The sequence below is a fragment of the Penaeus chinensis genome, chromosome 27 (genome assembly GCF_019202785.1).
Source record: "Penaeus chinensis breed Huanghai No. 1 chromosome 27, ASM1920278v2, whole genome shotgun sequence".
NCBI classification, from domain to species: Eukaryota; Metazoa; Arthropoda; class Malacostraca; order Decapoda; family Penaeidae; genus Penaeus; species Penaeus chinensis.
Window position 1 is genome coordinate 21,400,102 of NC_061845.1, and position 15,000 is coordinate 21,415,101.

Consider the following 15,000-nt stretch of genomic DNA (forward strand, 5'->3'; position numbering starts at 1 on the left):
ATATGTATGTATGTACACATATATATGTACACACACACACACATATATTTATACACATACACACACACACACACACATATTAATATATATACATATATGATTATATGTATATAGAAGTGAACCTAAGCATGCATATATATTTATTTATTTGTATATCTGTATGCAAAAAGAAACGCAAAAAATGAGAGACCAAGAGAGAAATGCGCGTCAGGACATCCAGCCGAGGAAAATAATCCTGGTGAAACTGCTACCTTGAGCTCATGCCACACAATGCACAGTTGACAGCACTATGTTATATCCTGGAAACGTACCCTTTGCGTCCGGTGCATTAGAGATATTAAACATTAATGAAATAGTTTTTCATCGCTGGAAAATTGTGAAAAATGAATAATGCGTGTACTGAAAGTGATATTGATATGGGTGATGGTAGGGATGGTGTTACTACTACTCTTGCTACCCATAGTTGTAGATATATACACAAATATATGTACAATGACAACAATAATAGTAATGGCGAAAATGATGATAATGATAATCTCAATAACAATGGAGAAATATATAGATTGATACAAGGATACAAACACACGCGCAGACACTCGCGTAGAAAGATAATGATAATAACACACACAGAGACATATAGCAACGCACACAAAACACACACACTTACACACACACTAACACACACACACACACACATATATATACATATACATATATAGATAGATAGATAGATAAATATACAGAGATATATAAACATGCAAACACACGCAAACACACTCACGTAGAAAGTTAATGATAATAACACACACAAGCACACACATACACTATATATATATATATGTATGTATGTATGTATGTATACACATACACACATATTATAAACACACATATGTACACACGCACACACACACACACACACACACACACACATGCACACACACACACACACACACACACACACACATGTACACACACACACACACACACACACACACACACACACATGTACACACACACACACACACACACACACACACACACACACACACACACACACACACACACATACACACACACACACTCACACACACACACACACGCATATATATATATATATATATACATATATACATACATATACATATATTTACTGTCACAACCCACAGGTTCCGAGCCCCGCCCTTCCCTGCCCGTCGCAGCTGTCTGCGCGACGGGTTACGTGAGGAAGGACCTGCGAAGAGGTGCTGGTGTGAGGTTTCACGCATTGGCTCACATCGCATCGAATCGTATGACACTTCGACTTAAAATTACGTCATTGACAGATACTATTAAGGTGGTAACATGAAACCATTTTGTAACAATCCGCGCGGTTTACGTTGTGGACTCGTAGTCTCGAAACAAGCTGTTAATCAACTCATCCATTTGCACGTTCGGCCGTACCGAACTAACACCCTCCCGGGTTGATAGGATTATTCGAGGAGCAGAATAATCTTTCCTTTTTGGAAGGTATAAACTACTGGGTAACAATAATGATAATAACAACATGCTTTTAGTCATATTTAGTCACATATAACTTTTTATTTATATGGGCCTTCTCCCCCCAAATATAAAGACTCATGAGCGGGATCGAAAGGCAAACGGCAGACGGCAGACGTCTCGGCACCCACTTATAAAACTGGAAATATTTCCATGTTTTAAAGTTCTTAATTGCAGCTTGTGTAGGCAACTTTCATACGTAATATCTGAAGTATTGCATTCTCGTATTGTGTGTGAATTTCGCAATTCTCCCAAAGAACAATGGCCTGCTGTATAAAGTTGCTGATTTTGTTTTCCTTTCTAACTAATATTTTTTTATTGTGTGCGAATTTGAATTTCCTTCCACCACGCTACCAGTCTGCTGATGTAGAGAGCCGCCCAACTGCCACGCCAACAAGCGGCTCGACCCAAAGCCTTGCTCGCGATCTCTTTTAGCCTTCCAGGTTTGCCTGCGATCAGTTTCACATTGAATCGTATGATGAAAGCAACGTCCAGTTACGTGACTTTAAGAAGGCTGTATACTACTGCCCATAACGGCGTAGTTTATTTATAAGGATTAATGGACTGCGTCCCCTTTCGCAATATTCCCAACCGTAAGTCTGTTGCGAATACTACTTATAACAAGCTCATAGGAGTGAAAGATAAATAGTATTGGGATAGATTGTGACACTCCATTAAAAAAAAATCTGATCTATACCGCCACTACAAAAGATACGTTTTCTTTCACCAAGTTAATATTTAGTCGAGCCTCGCTGAACCTCAGGCGTTAAGATATAAAATTCACAAGATATTTGGGCGATGCTGGATTCCCTCCCACACTTCTCAGCTGGTCATTTCAATGAGACATTGATCCCTGTTATAATGATTTCAAGTTATCACCTCACAACTTACCTTGTCAATCACGTAATCTAGAGGTGTACACACCGGGTGATGTGATGGCAAATTCCCGTGGTACGATGCGCTGAAATATTTGTAGCAAATGAGTGAGACTCACTCCCCTACTCCCATGTCCCTTTCCTCCAACCCTTACCTCGTGTGACCCGTCGCGCAAACAGGTGCGAGGGGCAGGAGGGAAAATTATGATCGTGACAGTATATACGTGTGTGGACACGCACACACACACACACACACACATAAACACACACACACACACAAACACACACACACACACATAAACACACACATAAACACACACACACACATGAACACACAAACACACACACATAAGCACACACACACACATAAACACATACACACGCATAAACACACATAAACACACACACATAAACACACACACCAATAAACATACACACACATAAACACACACACACAAACACACACACACAGACACACACACACACACACAAATTAACACATAAACACACACACACATAAACACACACACATAAACACACACACATAAACACACACCCATAAATATACACACACATAAACACACAGACACACAAACACACACACACATAAACACACACACACACAAACACACACACAGACACACACACACACACACGCACAAATAAACACATAAACACACACACACACATAAACACACACACATACATAAACACACACACACACATAAACACACACACACACAAATATATGAAATATATATGTATATATATAAATGTATATGGTAAAATGGTTACGATAAGGATGTTGAAGCTAAAAGAAACAAGAAAATGTCGAAATATATTCTAGGTCATTTTTCTTAAGCTCTTAGACTTTTAGGAAATTACGATAATTATAATGATTAAGATGATAACGTCTGACGTATTAGAGGCGGATGAAGATTTGAATTATCCAACACGCAAAGATCCGCACATACACACATACGTGCACACACGCAGACACAAATATACACATATGCACACATATATGTAAATACAGAAATAAACCCTTGCGGATAGATTCCACCAATATTGACACACAGCCTGGCACACCCATGGATATACTACGCAGCTCTAATATAGAAAATTGCAAGGGAGGTTTTGATAGGGGGACATGAGGAAAACACTAAGACTCAATTTTATATACACCAGGGGTTATATATATATATATATATATATATATAAATATATATATAAATATATATATATTATATATATATATACACATATACAAATATACATACATATACATATACCCATGAACATATACATATATATTCACACATACACATGCATGTATATTCATGTGTGTGTGTGTGAATATACATGTGTGTGTGTGTGTGTGTGTGAATATACATGTGTGTGTGTGTGTGTGTGTGTGTGAATATACATGTGTACACACACACACACACACACACACACACACACGTACGTACGTACGTCTAGGCGTGCATTCAACGTATAATACTTTCAGGATTATTCATAATTCTCATCTTAATCACTTAAGGTTTGGTCAACCTCCAAGTGGCTTTAGGTTTATAGAGAAAAATCGTAATTTGGGAGACAATGTTGATATTTCGGCATATTTCAGAAGAGTGTTTTATTTTTAAAATTATGGAACATACTCTTTTATTTCTTCTTTTTACTGAAGAAAACAAGAAGAAAACATATTACCTATATAAATCCCCTCACATATACCAATCTACCTACTTACCTTCCCTTAAAAAACACGAAATATCATAATGTGCTACAAACCCACCTACCACATCGTTCCGTATCCTAAAAGAACAAAACGGTTTCTCTCCCCTACACATCAGACACACCTACCTAGCCACCCTTCCTACATATATCTGCGTAAAAAAAATATCTAAGATATACCTCAAGATTAAGTGCACTTTCCCTCTCTTGTCCCCAGCGGGTGAGCTTGCAGGACAACGGGCTCGTGGAGGTGCCAAGCGCAGCTCTGACGCACCTGTCTTACGTCACCTGGCTTGACCTACGATATAACTTCCTTCAGTGTCTCCCTAATGAGGTGGCGTCCCTCACTCACCTGCAGGTTCTCCTGTTGCAGGACAATCACCTCACAGCCCTGCCGCCTGCTCTAGGTAAGTCAATATTACTGCTCGATATATGTAAGATACTTAATTTGGATGCTGGGATATTCGGAAATAAAGGCGAACTGTAATCGTAATGGGTTTGCCAGTAACACTGCGAATTTTAATTAAGAAGAGGTAAATCAATACGACCGTAAAGAATTTCATATTATTTCACAAACGTTTCGAGGGTGTCACAGGCCTTCATTATGAGTGCTGTGACAGAGAGCCAGACAATATGGTCATTAGATAATCCAATTATGCAGATGTGGTTCTGTTTTTTATATCACATAACTAAATAATGGAAAAGGAAATATAACACAATTATATTAACAGACAATACATACAAAATACATTAACTCAATATAAATAGAAACAAACCATGAATCATAAATATGTGGAACGTACAAAGGGAAGATTAGACTAACCAAAGTGTATGGAGAGGGGCAGTTTAGTGGATAGTGAGGTAGTTGCTGTGGTTATGTTGTTTAGTTCTTATTTAATTATTATTATTATTATTATTATTATTATTATTATTATTATTATTATCATTATTATTATTATTTATAAACAGAGACTCTGAGGTGATGAGGTCTTTGCATGAAGAGTGAGCGGACAAAATACAAAAAATTATGTTAGAAAAATGGTGTGTTGTATTGACTGCATTTTGCTGAGAAGAATGGTTTGCTCAGCGGGAGGACTTGCCTTTGTGTTCGAAGACTCGGTGTCGTTGCCATCGTGAGGTTGACCCTCCGTACCAAGCCTGGCAGCTAGGGCAGGTAAATGAACCACATTAAACACAAGTCAGAGCTGTAGTTCATAGTTTTTTGTTTTTAACTATAGTGTTGGTGTTACTAAAAACAAAAGTAAACTTAATATGGGGTAATTATTTTGCAAGTGTTATTAATTGTTTCCTAATTTCAAAGCTTAAATCACCCATATATGACAGTTTTACAAATTTATGGTCTAGTTTGGCATTAGAGACAGTGTGTTGGTTGGTGAAAGATGTCTACGGTAAATGTGTGAAAAATGAAGACGCTAACGTAGAGGTTTGAATTCAGGTGGACAGTATTCTAGCCAGTTTTGTTCATGATAACTTAGAAAAGCATTAACGCAGGTGGGACCCAGTGGAGAGCCCATAGCTACACCATCAGTTCGTGTGTACAGACAGGAGTTATGGGCTATAATTTCTATTATTTTTTTAAAGCTAACTTTATCTAAACCAAATTTGTCAAGGTGAATACTGTCCAGGTTTTTAGTTATTAACTATGTGAACAGTGATTCAATATGAAAATCCGCCATTGATCTACCATGGTTCCGCTGTTAAGTTTCTCCAGCTTTAACCTCATTCAGTTCAGCTAAAGTGCAGAAGTAACCTGCTGTGGGACCTTGCGAGCCATTTCGTTGCTTACTGTTGCATGCGGAACCTGGTTTTATGCTCATGCTTTCATATTTTCTGTCTGTATGTCTGTCTATCTGTCTCTCTCTCTCTCTCTCTCTCTCTCTCTCTCTCTCTCTCTCTCTCTTGTCTATTTCTCTGTCTCTCAGTCTGCCTGTTTTGTATGTTTTGTCTGTCTGTCTGTCTGTCTGTCTGCCTGTCTGTCTGTCTGTCTGTCTGTCTGTCTGTCTGTCTGTCTGTCTGTCTGTCTGTCTGTCTGTCTGTCTGTCTGTCTGTCTGTCTGTCTGTCTGTCTGTCTGTCTGTCTGTCTGTCTGTCTGTCTGTCTGTCTTGTCTGTCTGCCTGCCTGCCTGTCTGCCTCTGTCTCTGTCTCTGTCTCTGTCTCTGACTCTGTCTCTCTCTAAACAACATTGTTTATTTCAACTCAATATAAATTTCTTCCGGTGAAGTAGTTAAACCGATAGCATCACGTACTGTGTCTTCTTGATTTTTTTGTTGTTATCTTGAGACTATTCATGAAGTATTTCACCATAATGCATCCTCGTAAACGGATAAAGCAGGCAACTGGGTGTGTCTACAGTGCATATTACGGAGGCGATTTGCCTTCCATACATATGTAAGTAGTTGAGTCCTACTTGTCTTGTATTCCTTGACGTGACTGGAATTTCCACGTTTTACTTTATATATTTATCTTCCACACACACAGAAACACACACACACACACACACACACACACACACACACACACACACACACACACACACACACACACACACACACACACACACACACACACACACACACACACACACACACACACACACACACACACACACACACACACACACACACACACACACACATGGTTGTGTGTATTCATATATATACACATCTATCTATCTATGTATCTAATACATTTAGTATATACTTTATAGATTGATAAATAGACATATATAGATATAGATGTAGATATATACATATATACATATATATATATATATATATATATATATATATATAAATATATATACTTATACACATATATGTAAATATATATATATATATATATATTATATATATATATATATATATATATATATATATATATAGACAGGTAGATGAACATAGATACAGCTGGGTATATAGATATAGGTATAGACGAACGGATAGACAAACTGCTCCCCCATATTTTACTAATTTACTCCCTTCTCTATCATAACATTTTTCTTGTATTTTCGGCTACACTATTGACCTAATCCTTAAATCCCGTTCGTATGAAGACAGCCCTCTATTCCCTATTTTTTCCAGGCGAGAGGCACTGTTCTTAACGTCCAGAGTAATCCCAAGACCCACCAGTTCCGCAGATATTATAGTCTACATTATAATAACCCACGTTTAACTTCTTTCCCTTTTTTCCCTTGGGATAATCTGATTTCTGCTTCATTTCTCAAAACATGCAACGTTCATTAACAACATTGCAATTACTCCTTTCCTTGACACAAAACAGAAAGACTAGTAATTAGTTGTCTTGCTTTGAGAAGAGACTAAGTGACTGATAACCTTTTCTTCTTTCACGCAATCACGTCAGCCAAATGAAGACCGGCAGGCGTATGCAAGTTGGAAGGATTTATTTTAATTTGTATGTAAATTTATGCCTTTTTATGGGACGGAAGGTGTGTGGGGGGGGGGGGGGAGGTAGGTTCTGGAGTAAGCACGAGTGGTAGAAGTAGTTTTAGTCATGAATATGAGGGGAAGGGGACGGGGGGGGGGGGGGGAGGTACCGTATTTGATAGCATATAAACACTCGGGTTTATCATATGCACCCCTATTTCAGCAGGGCTGATTCTTGGGAAAAAGTGGCGTTACTTTCGCATTTATGACCGGCCGTGAATCTTTGAACTGTTTTTCTTTTTCTTGTGCAATGTTCTTATACAATTGCATTTAGTTCTCCATATATGCTGCCAAATAGGTTAACCCAGATAAAATACCTCAGTATAAATCATACACAACATTAATAGAAACCACTGACAGAAATGCTGCGACGGAATTCTCTCTATCCTGATTATCTACCAGACCATGGATAATTCAACATGGATAAAGATATTGCATTATAATATATATATATATATATATATATATATATATATATATATTTATAGATAATTAACAATTATATGCTTATCCTTAGATCGTGTAACATATAATTTAAGGTTATGGGTAACGCAACTATTGCTCTATAAAACACGAACATGTATATGAACCGCACGACGTCGTCTTACGCTGCGACGAAATTCTCTTCATCGCTGCCAGCATTCGTGAACCGGTTACCTGGCCGGCCGGATCGCGTGTCCGAGAAACCACTGTGTTCGAAAGGAAAATAACTCGGATCAAAACGAAGGTAAATAAAACAAGCCCATTTCCCACGGCGCTTATCAGTTATGACACCGCGAATCTCGAGGGGTTGACTTATCTTTATGGGTCATCGAAGTCCCGGATTACGAGACGGTTGATGTTGATCGATGATTTTTTGTTTTGCAGATAATGAAAAGCCAAATCTTCTCCCGGATTAAATATGAATTGGAAATGTCGATGAGACACGAGAGGAATTTGGATAAGATTTTGATAAGGTTGTTTGGACTGTAAACTTTTCAGAGATTAGGAACACACACGTGTGCGCATGCACGCTTATTATCTCCCTTTCTCTCTCTATCTGTCTCTCTGTCTCTGTTTCTCAGTCTGTCTCTCTCTCTCTCTCTCTCTTTCTCTCTTTCTCTCTCTCTCTCTCTCTCCCTCTCCCTCTCCTTCTCCTTCTCCCTTTCCCTCTCTCTCTCCTCCTCTCCCTCTCCCTCTCCCTCTCTCTCCTTCTATCTCTCCCTCTCCCCCCCCCTTCTCTCTCTCTCTCTCTCCCTCCCTCCCTCCCCCTCTCCCTCTCTCTCTCTCTCTCTCTTTTTCTTTCTCTCTCTCTCTCTCTCTCTCTCTCTCTCTCTCTCTCTCTCTCTCTCTCTCTCTCTCTCTCTCTCTCTCTCTCTCTCTCTCTCTCTCTCTCTCTCTCATTCTCTCTCTCTCTCTCTCTCTCTCTCTCTCCCCTCTCCCTCTCCCTCTCTCCCTCACACTCTCTCTCTCTCTCTCCCTCTCCCTCTCCCTCTCCCTCCTCCTCCTCTCTTGGTGAAAGTATAGTTTCAGGCAAAAGACTATAGTCTATAAGAGAAAGAAGAACAGCAAGGCACTTATTCCTCTATACTATTTTTGTCAATCGGTAACCACCTATATGCATAAACAAAGAAAATTATAAACTCGATATTCTCTCGTTTTCATCACGAAACCAAGATCGTGCTAATATAGAAGTTTATGCCACGAAATTATATTTACACCAATTAAAGACATATGTGTTTCAAATCTGTTTTAAAATACTTCAGATTGACTTTTGTGTCTCTTTCGAGTTTGATGCAAACTGTAATTAAACCGAAGGATCAAAGAGTTTTTATATTTCAGCTAGAATGATATTCTAAACAGATTGACCTGGCATAATAAAACAATATAACGACTGAAAATTATTTGTACCAGGGTTGGTTTCGTATGAAAAATGTCTCGTATGAATTTCTAGATCAGTTTGTGTATTTAGGGAATGCAAAGTCATTAATTGAACGTTTTGTATCTCGTTATAAGTCTGGCGTTTGCAAAGAGTTAATTAGCTCTGCATAATGAGCTTAATATCTAGGGAAAGATATGAGGAAGCAATTATCAGCGCTCTTGCCTGGCTCTTGCTTCATTTTTATTATCACGGGGAAATGGACGCAGAAATATTTACATTTCGAGGTAATAATGTAAAAAAAAAAAAAGCACCCGTATTATTTTTTAACTAAATTGTTGTAAATGAAATTCCCAGCTCTTACTAACTGATATAAAACTCGTGTCTCATTCAGTTTTTTTTTGTGCTCCAGCTTCATTACAAAGTATTTTCTAACCCTGTGTCTGTTACTTTTATCGTTGTAAGTATCTCTCAGACTTGGTTCTGTTTTCTTTACAATTTTCTTCTTTTCCCTCGTTCTGCTTCTTCTCTGGTATCTATCTTTATTCATCTCTTTCTTGTTTGCCCGTCATTTTAAACCAAAATATTCCCCATCGCTTTTTTTTCTTAGCACTATGCCCTACCTCAATATCCTCAATATTCATTGTTAACGTCACTCTTTCCTGAGACTCATCTCCGCGTTTCTGTCTCGCCAGGTACGCTGACGGAGCTGACGACGCTTCAGGTGAGCGATAACCCCCTCGCGTTCCCCCCCGCGGAGGTCATCCGGGGCGGTACGCGAGCCATCCTGGGCTTCCTCAAGAGCAGATGTCCGACGAAGGAGACCAAAGCAGGGAGTCTTCCAGCCCCTAGAGGACGAGGCGGCGAGGGCAGCCCCTTCGCGGAGGAGGCGACCGAAGGCGCAGGAACCCGGAGCGAAGAGCCAGGAAGCGGCGAGGACGAAGGCTCGGGCGGACATCCTAAGCATCTGCGCGAGGAGTCCAGCGGCGAGTCGGGCTCGTGGAGCGACGCCAGCGGGCAAGAGTGCGAGGGGTTCCCTTCCTCGCAGCAAAGCAAAATGGCCGCCGACGCCTGCAGCTTGCCGTCCATACCCTCAGTCGGTCAGCCTCCGCACACCGAGGCCGCGGGGGGCTTCCGCATCGACATTAAGAACAGCGACTCCCTCGAGGAACAGGAGATGCAGCTGCACCTTCAGGTTCCTCCCCAAGATAGCGGCAGAGACACGCTCGGCCGCCCCCCGAGCCCCACCTCCGCCTGCCTCCTCACGCCCAACAACGAATTCCCGAGCCGCCCCGAGTACGACCTTCCGCTCGACGGGCAGTGCCACCCGCCCCACCTCGAGGGGGAGTGCCATGACCACGACGACGAGGACAGCCTCGGGTGGCGGTGCGAGTGCTTCCGGTCTATCTCGCCCGTGACCAGGGACAGGATGCGGGTCGTGAGCTACTCCAAGCCCAAGAGCAGACTCGCGAAGAACACAAGCTCAGACCAGGAGCCGCCGGCGGAGGGCGGGGGCGGCGCAGAACCCCAAGAACACGAGAACCTCTTCCCGACCGGAGCCACGATAGCGCAGCGAAGAAGTCTTCATCTCCGTCTGCAGGGGGACTGGCAGACCATGGTAGAGGACGACCTGGAGAGCCTCGAGGGCGACATCGGGGAGGGCTACAGGCGGCCGCTTAGCGACTCGGACGAAGACGAAAAAGATAAGCGAAAGGTAAACGCCGCTCGCAGAACGCGGCTTCCGGCTGCCTCTCCACCCACCCTTTCACATATGCCGCGCCTCACGTCATTTTCCCATGCTCAGGTCCCGTCTTTTCAGTATTCCTTATTTACTGCTTTTCATTTTCATCCCCTTGAGTTCCATTTAACCAAAAGAATTCGTTCAACAACGATGAAAATGACCCTAATACACAAAGGTAGACGAGTGAATAAAACATTCTGATTCTATAAATTCTTATGTGAAGGACTGGTGCCTGCGGTGTGTGAAGACTAGGATAATGCACTATTATAATATCATGGTCAGATTAAAAGAAATTAGAACAATTAAGTGAAGATGAGTTAAACTGGAGGAGTCGTTTAAGAAAGTCACGACAGACGCGGGATTTTAACTGCAAAAATGTTACACAGCAAATTCGTTTTTAAGCGAATTGTCTTCTGTTTATATCTGCGCAAGAAATGTATATTTTTTTTGCACATACCAGCAGATGATGGAAATTCCTAATTAGTAGATGATAGGCCAAACACGGAAAGTTAATTGAGAATTTACAGAACAGAGAAAGACGGAGAGATCTTCAAAATAATCTACAATACATGCATAAACTGTGCAGACTTACAAAGTAAAAACATTGTATAAACATAAAATGTGTTTGTACTTGTGTATTTATGTATATGCAAGTTCACAAGTTCATCTGTGCATGCGTGTGTGCCCATTGCAGTATATATGTGTTGGTGTTTGTATATATGCTTTTGCAAAGATATTTGTGTATGTCTGTCTGAATGCATGTGCACATATACGTGTATGTGTGTTCAAGAACGTCTGTGCGCATACGATTGCAGATTATTCCCCTCCGACAGGGATCTTCAGAAACGGTGCTCACTCTCCCGGTGGTGAGCCTCTACCTGCCCGGACCCGACGAATACCGCGGAGTACTGGCGCGGCGCTACCGCAGGTCGGCGCGTCGGCAGGGCGAGGCGGCGCGGAGGGCGAGAGCTACGATGCTCGCCAGGAAAGGAAACCGGGACCTGCATAAACCAAGGTATGATATAGTTCAAAGTTGGGGTTTTTCCCGTAGACTTCTGTTCGGTTTAAGCGCATCTTATGAATGTCTTTTTTGAGAGATATTTCCACACATTCTCTTCTTTAGAATTCATTTATTCCTCAACTCGTTAGTTCCACATTTTATTTATTTATTTACTGTTTTGTCAATAAACATTTTCCTCGGAAATTCTATGGTTACATTTTTCGAGGCACATGATACATGCAAAAAACCCATAAGTACGATGGAACATGTATCTATTGAAAATTCAAGAACATATAACACGGTATCCTGTCATTTTAAAGAATCTTTTTTTCCATTATTTTCGTCGATCTTATTTGAGTCAAGATTTCCACGAAGTCATCGGGAATATATTTGAAATGATGGGCGGAAGTGGGTTTCGCTCCAAAAACCATGTCACCAACAATTTTCGTCGTCTCTCTTATAAAAATGACAGTGGAAGTCAGAAGGTGGAACTCGGTTGGTGTTTTTTGTTGTATCTGTCTATCCATCCATCCATCCATCCATCCATCCATCTATCCATCCATCCATCCATCCATCCATCCATCCATCCATCCATCCATCCATCTATATACATATAAAGATACACAGGCAGATAAGTAGATAAATAGATAAATAGATACAAAAGTACCAAAAAACACTAACCTGCAATGCAGTACAGCATTACATTGTAGGATGTCAAATATTACTTTCATATAACCTACTTCAAAAATCCGCACAACTGTTATTAAAAATGTTAGGATATTGAACCAATAAACATTTTTTCGTTCATCTATGCTTTCTGGAAATGAACGTTTCTATTTTATTATTTTGTTGATTTAAGGGATTGCTAATGACTGATAGGTGTAATACTTGCAGAAGCAATGTTTTTGTTATTCTTATTTATTCCCGTTGTTATTTCTGATAATTCTAATGGCAGTCCAAATAACATTACTTTGTCGTTTTTATTTCTATCAAAGACAAGAATTTTGATAATACTAACAAACGCTAGCAACGGTACTGTAATAATTATTAACGGTGATGCCAATAATCATTTGTCAGGATAATAATCAAACATAGACTATAAAATTCAAAGCATTGATTAAAATGATTATAATAAAAAACATGAAAATGATATTACTATAAGCACTGCTACTACCAGACGGACGAACGAATGGGACAAGCAAACTTATAATATAGATAATTTTAATATATATAATAATGTTCGGTATCACTGTTATTATAATTTTCTTCATCATCACCATCAGTGTAACCATAAATATCTGTATCACTATTTTTAGCGCCATCACCATAGCTTCAAAACCGACGCTTTTGAACCCCACTTTCTCCTTACCACGCCCTTCCCTTTCCCTCCCCCAGCAGGCTGGTGACGGTGACGGAGGTGCACAAGAGGGCGCGGGAAGAGAGGCGGCGCCAGAGGGAGAGGCTGGCGGCGCTGAGGGAGATGACGGCTCTGCAGAGGCTCAAGTAAGAGGGCTTCCTTGTCATGTTTTTTGTTTTGTTGGGTTTGTTTGTTTAAGATTTGCTTGGTTGTATGGATTTTTTTGTCATGCGGTAGATCTTTATTTTTATCATTTATATTCTATTATGTATATATATATATATATATATATATATATATATATATATATATATATATATATTTTTTTTTTTTTTTTTTTTTTTTTTTTTGCTAGCTAGGTTGTTAAAAAAACAATCAGTTTCTCTTCCAAAATGAGTGTTCTTGATAGAAGAAATGTAAAGAAAACAATAATAATGAATAAAGAGAACTTGAATTGAAAATCAAACATGTTCTCCAGCCGTTAACAGAAACCTTCCTTCCATACCCATTGTGTGCAGAGAAGGCATTAAGCGAAGTGTTAAGACAACATACGCGCATTAGATTCCTCGGTCTGTGTGCGGAGGTGGAGCTGACTGTAACTCCTTGGCACGTGAGGCTCATGCAGTGATTGTTCTCTTAATAAGGTGCAGGATCTCAATGGCTCGGTTGACGAAGGGACTCTCTGTTCCCGTAGCTTAAAGGCAGACGAACACGCGATCTCCCCTGATATTACGCAAGCCTTTGATGTGCCATTCATCATCTGCCCTTGGCCCTCGGGCAGGGGAGGAGGGCATGTAATTGAGGAATCAGTCATTTGTATATATATCTTGCACGTACTTATGTACACACGCACGCACTCATACACGCACACCACACGCGCACATGTACACGCACATGTACATGCATATGTACACGTACACACGCATACGCACACAAACACGCGCTCACGCACATGCACACGCGCACGCGCGCACACACACACACACACACACACACACACACACACACACACACACACACACACACACTCATTATGAAAAGTAGTATTAAAAAGAACTTGAAACCCTCAAAAAGTATGTAAATAATCCTTCTCGAATTTCTTTGACAAGCGCCCGTTTTTTTAAAGCGTTGTCTGAGGCGATGAAAGGTCTCAGCAGGGTATTAGAATGGGGGGTGGGGGGTGGAGGGGGATTAGAGGCTTGGTAAAGGGGGGGGGGGGTAGATCGGAAATGGGTTGTTCGTTAATACTTTACATCCGATAATCATAATCATTATCATTGCCATCATATTCGGAATTATATATAACCTGTATTGCCATAACTACAAATGTTTCTGCTATTACCAGCATTGTTACTGAAACCATTGTTGACATTACTACTACTCCAGTTATAATCTTTCATTATTATTACTATCAGTATCATTATTACTATTATTA

At 40.3% G+C, this 15,000-nt stretch overlaps 1 protein-coding gene across 1 annotated transcript in view; it reads left to right on the plus strand.

Annotated features, from left to right (window-relative positions):
- The window catches only part of LOC125039675, a 61,982-nt gene that overhangs the window by 37,037 nt on the left and 9,945 nt on the right, over positions 1-15,000 (plus strand). Inside the window, exons 3-6 of the mRNA XM_047633867.1 lie at positions 4,363-4,552; positions 10,163-11,181; positions 12,042-12,223; positions 13,604-13,711. Of these exons, the coding sequence (XP_047489823.1) occupies positions 4,363-4,552; positions 10,163-11,181; positions 12,042-12,223; positions 13,604-13,711 (1,499 nt within the window). The remainder of the gene's footprint in view (positions 1-4,362; positions 4,553-10,162; positions 11,182-12,041; positions 12,224-13,603; positions 13,712-15,000) is intronic.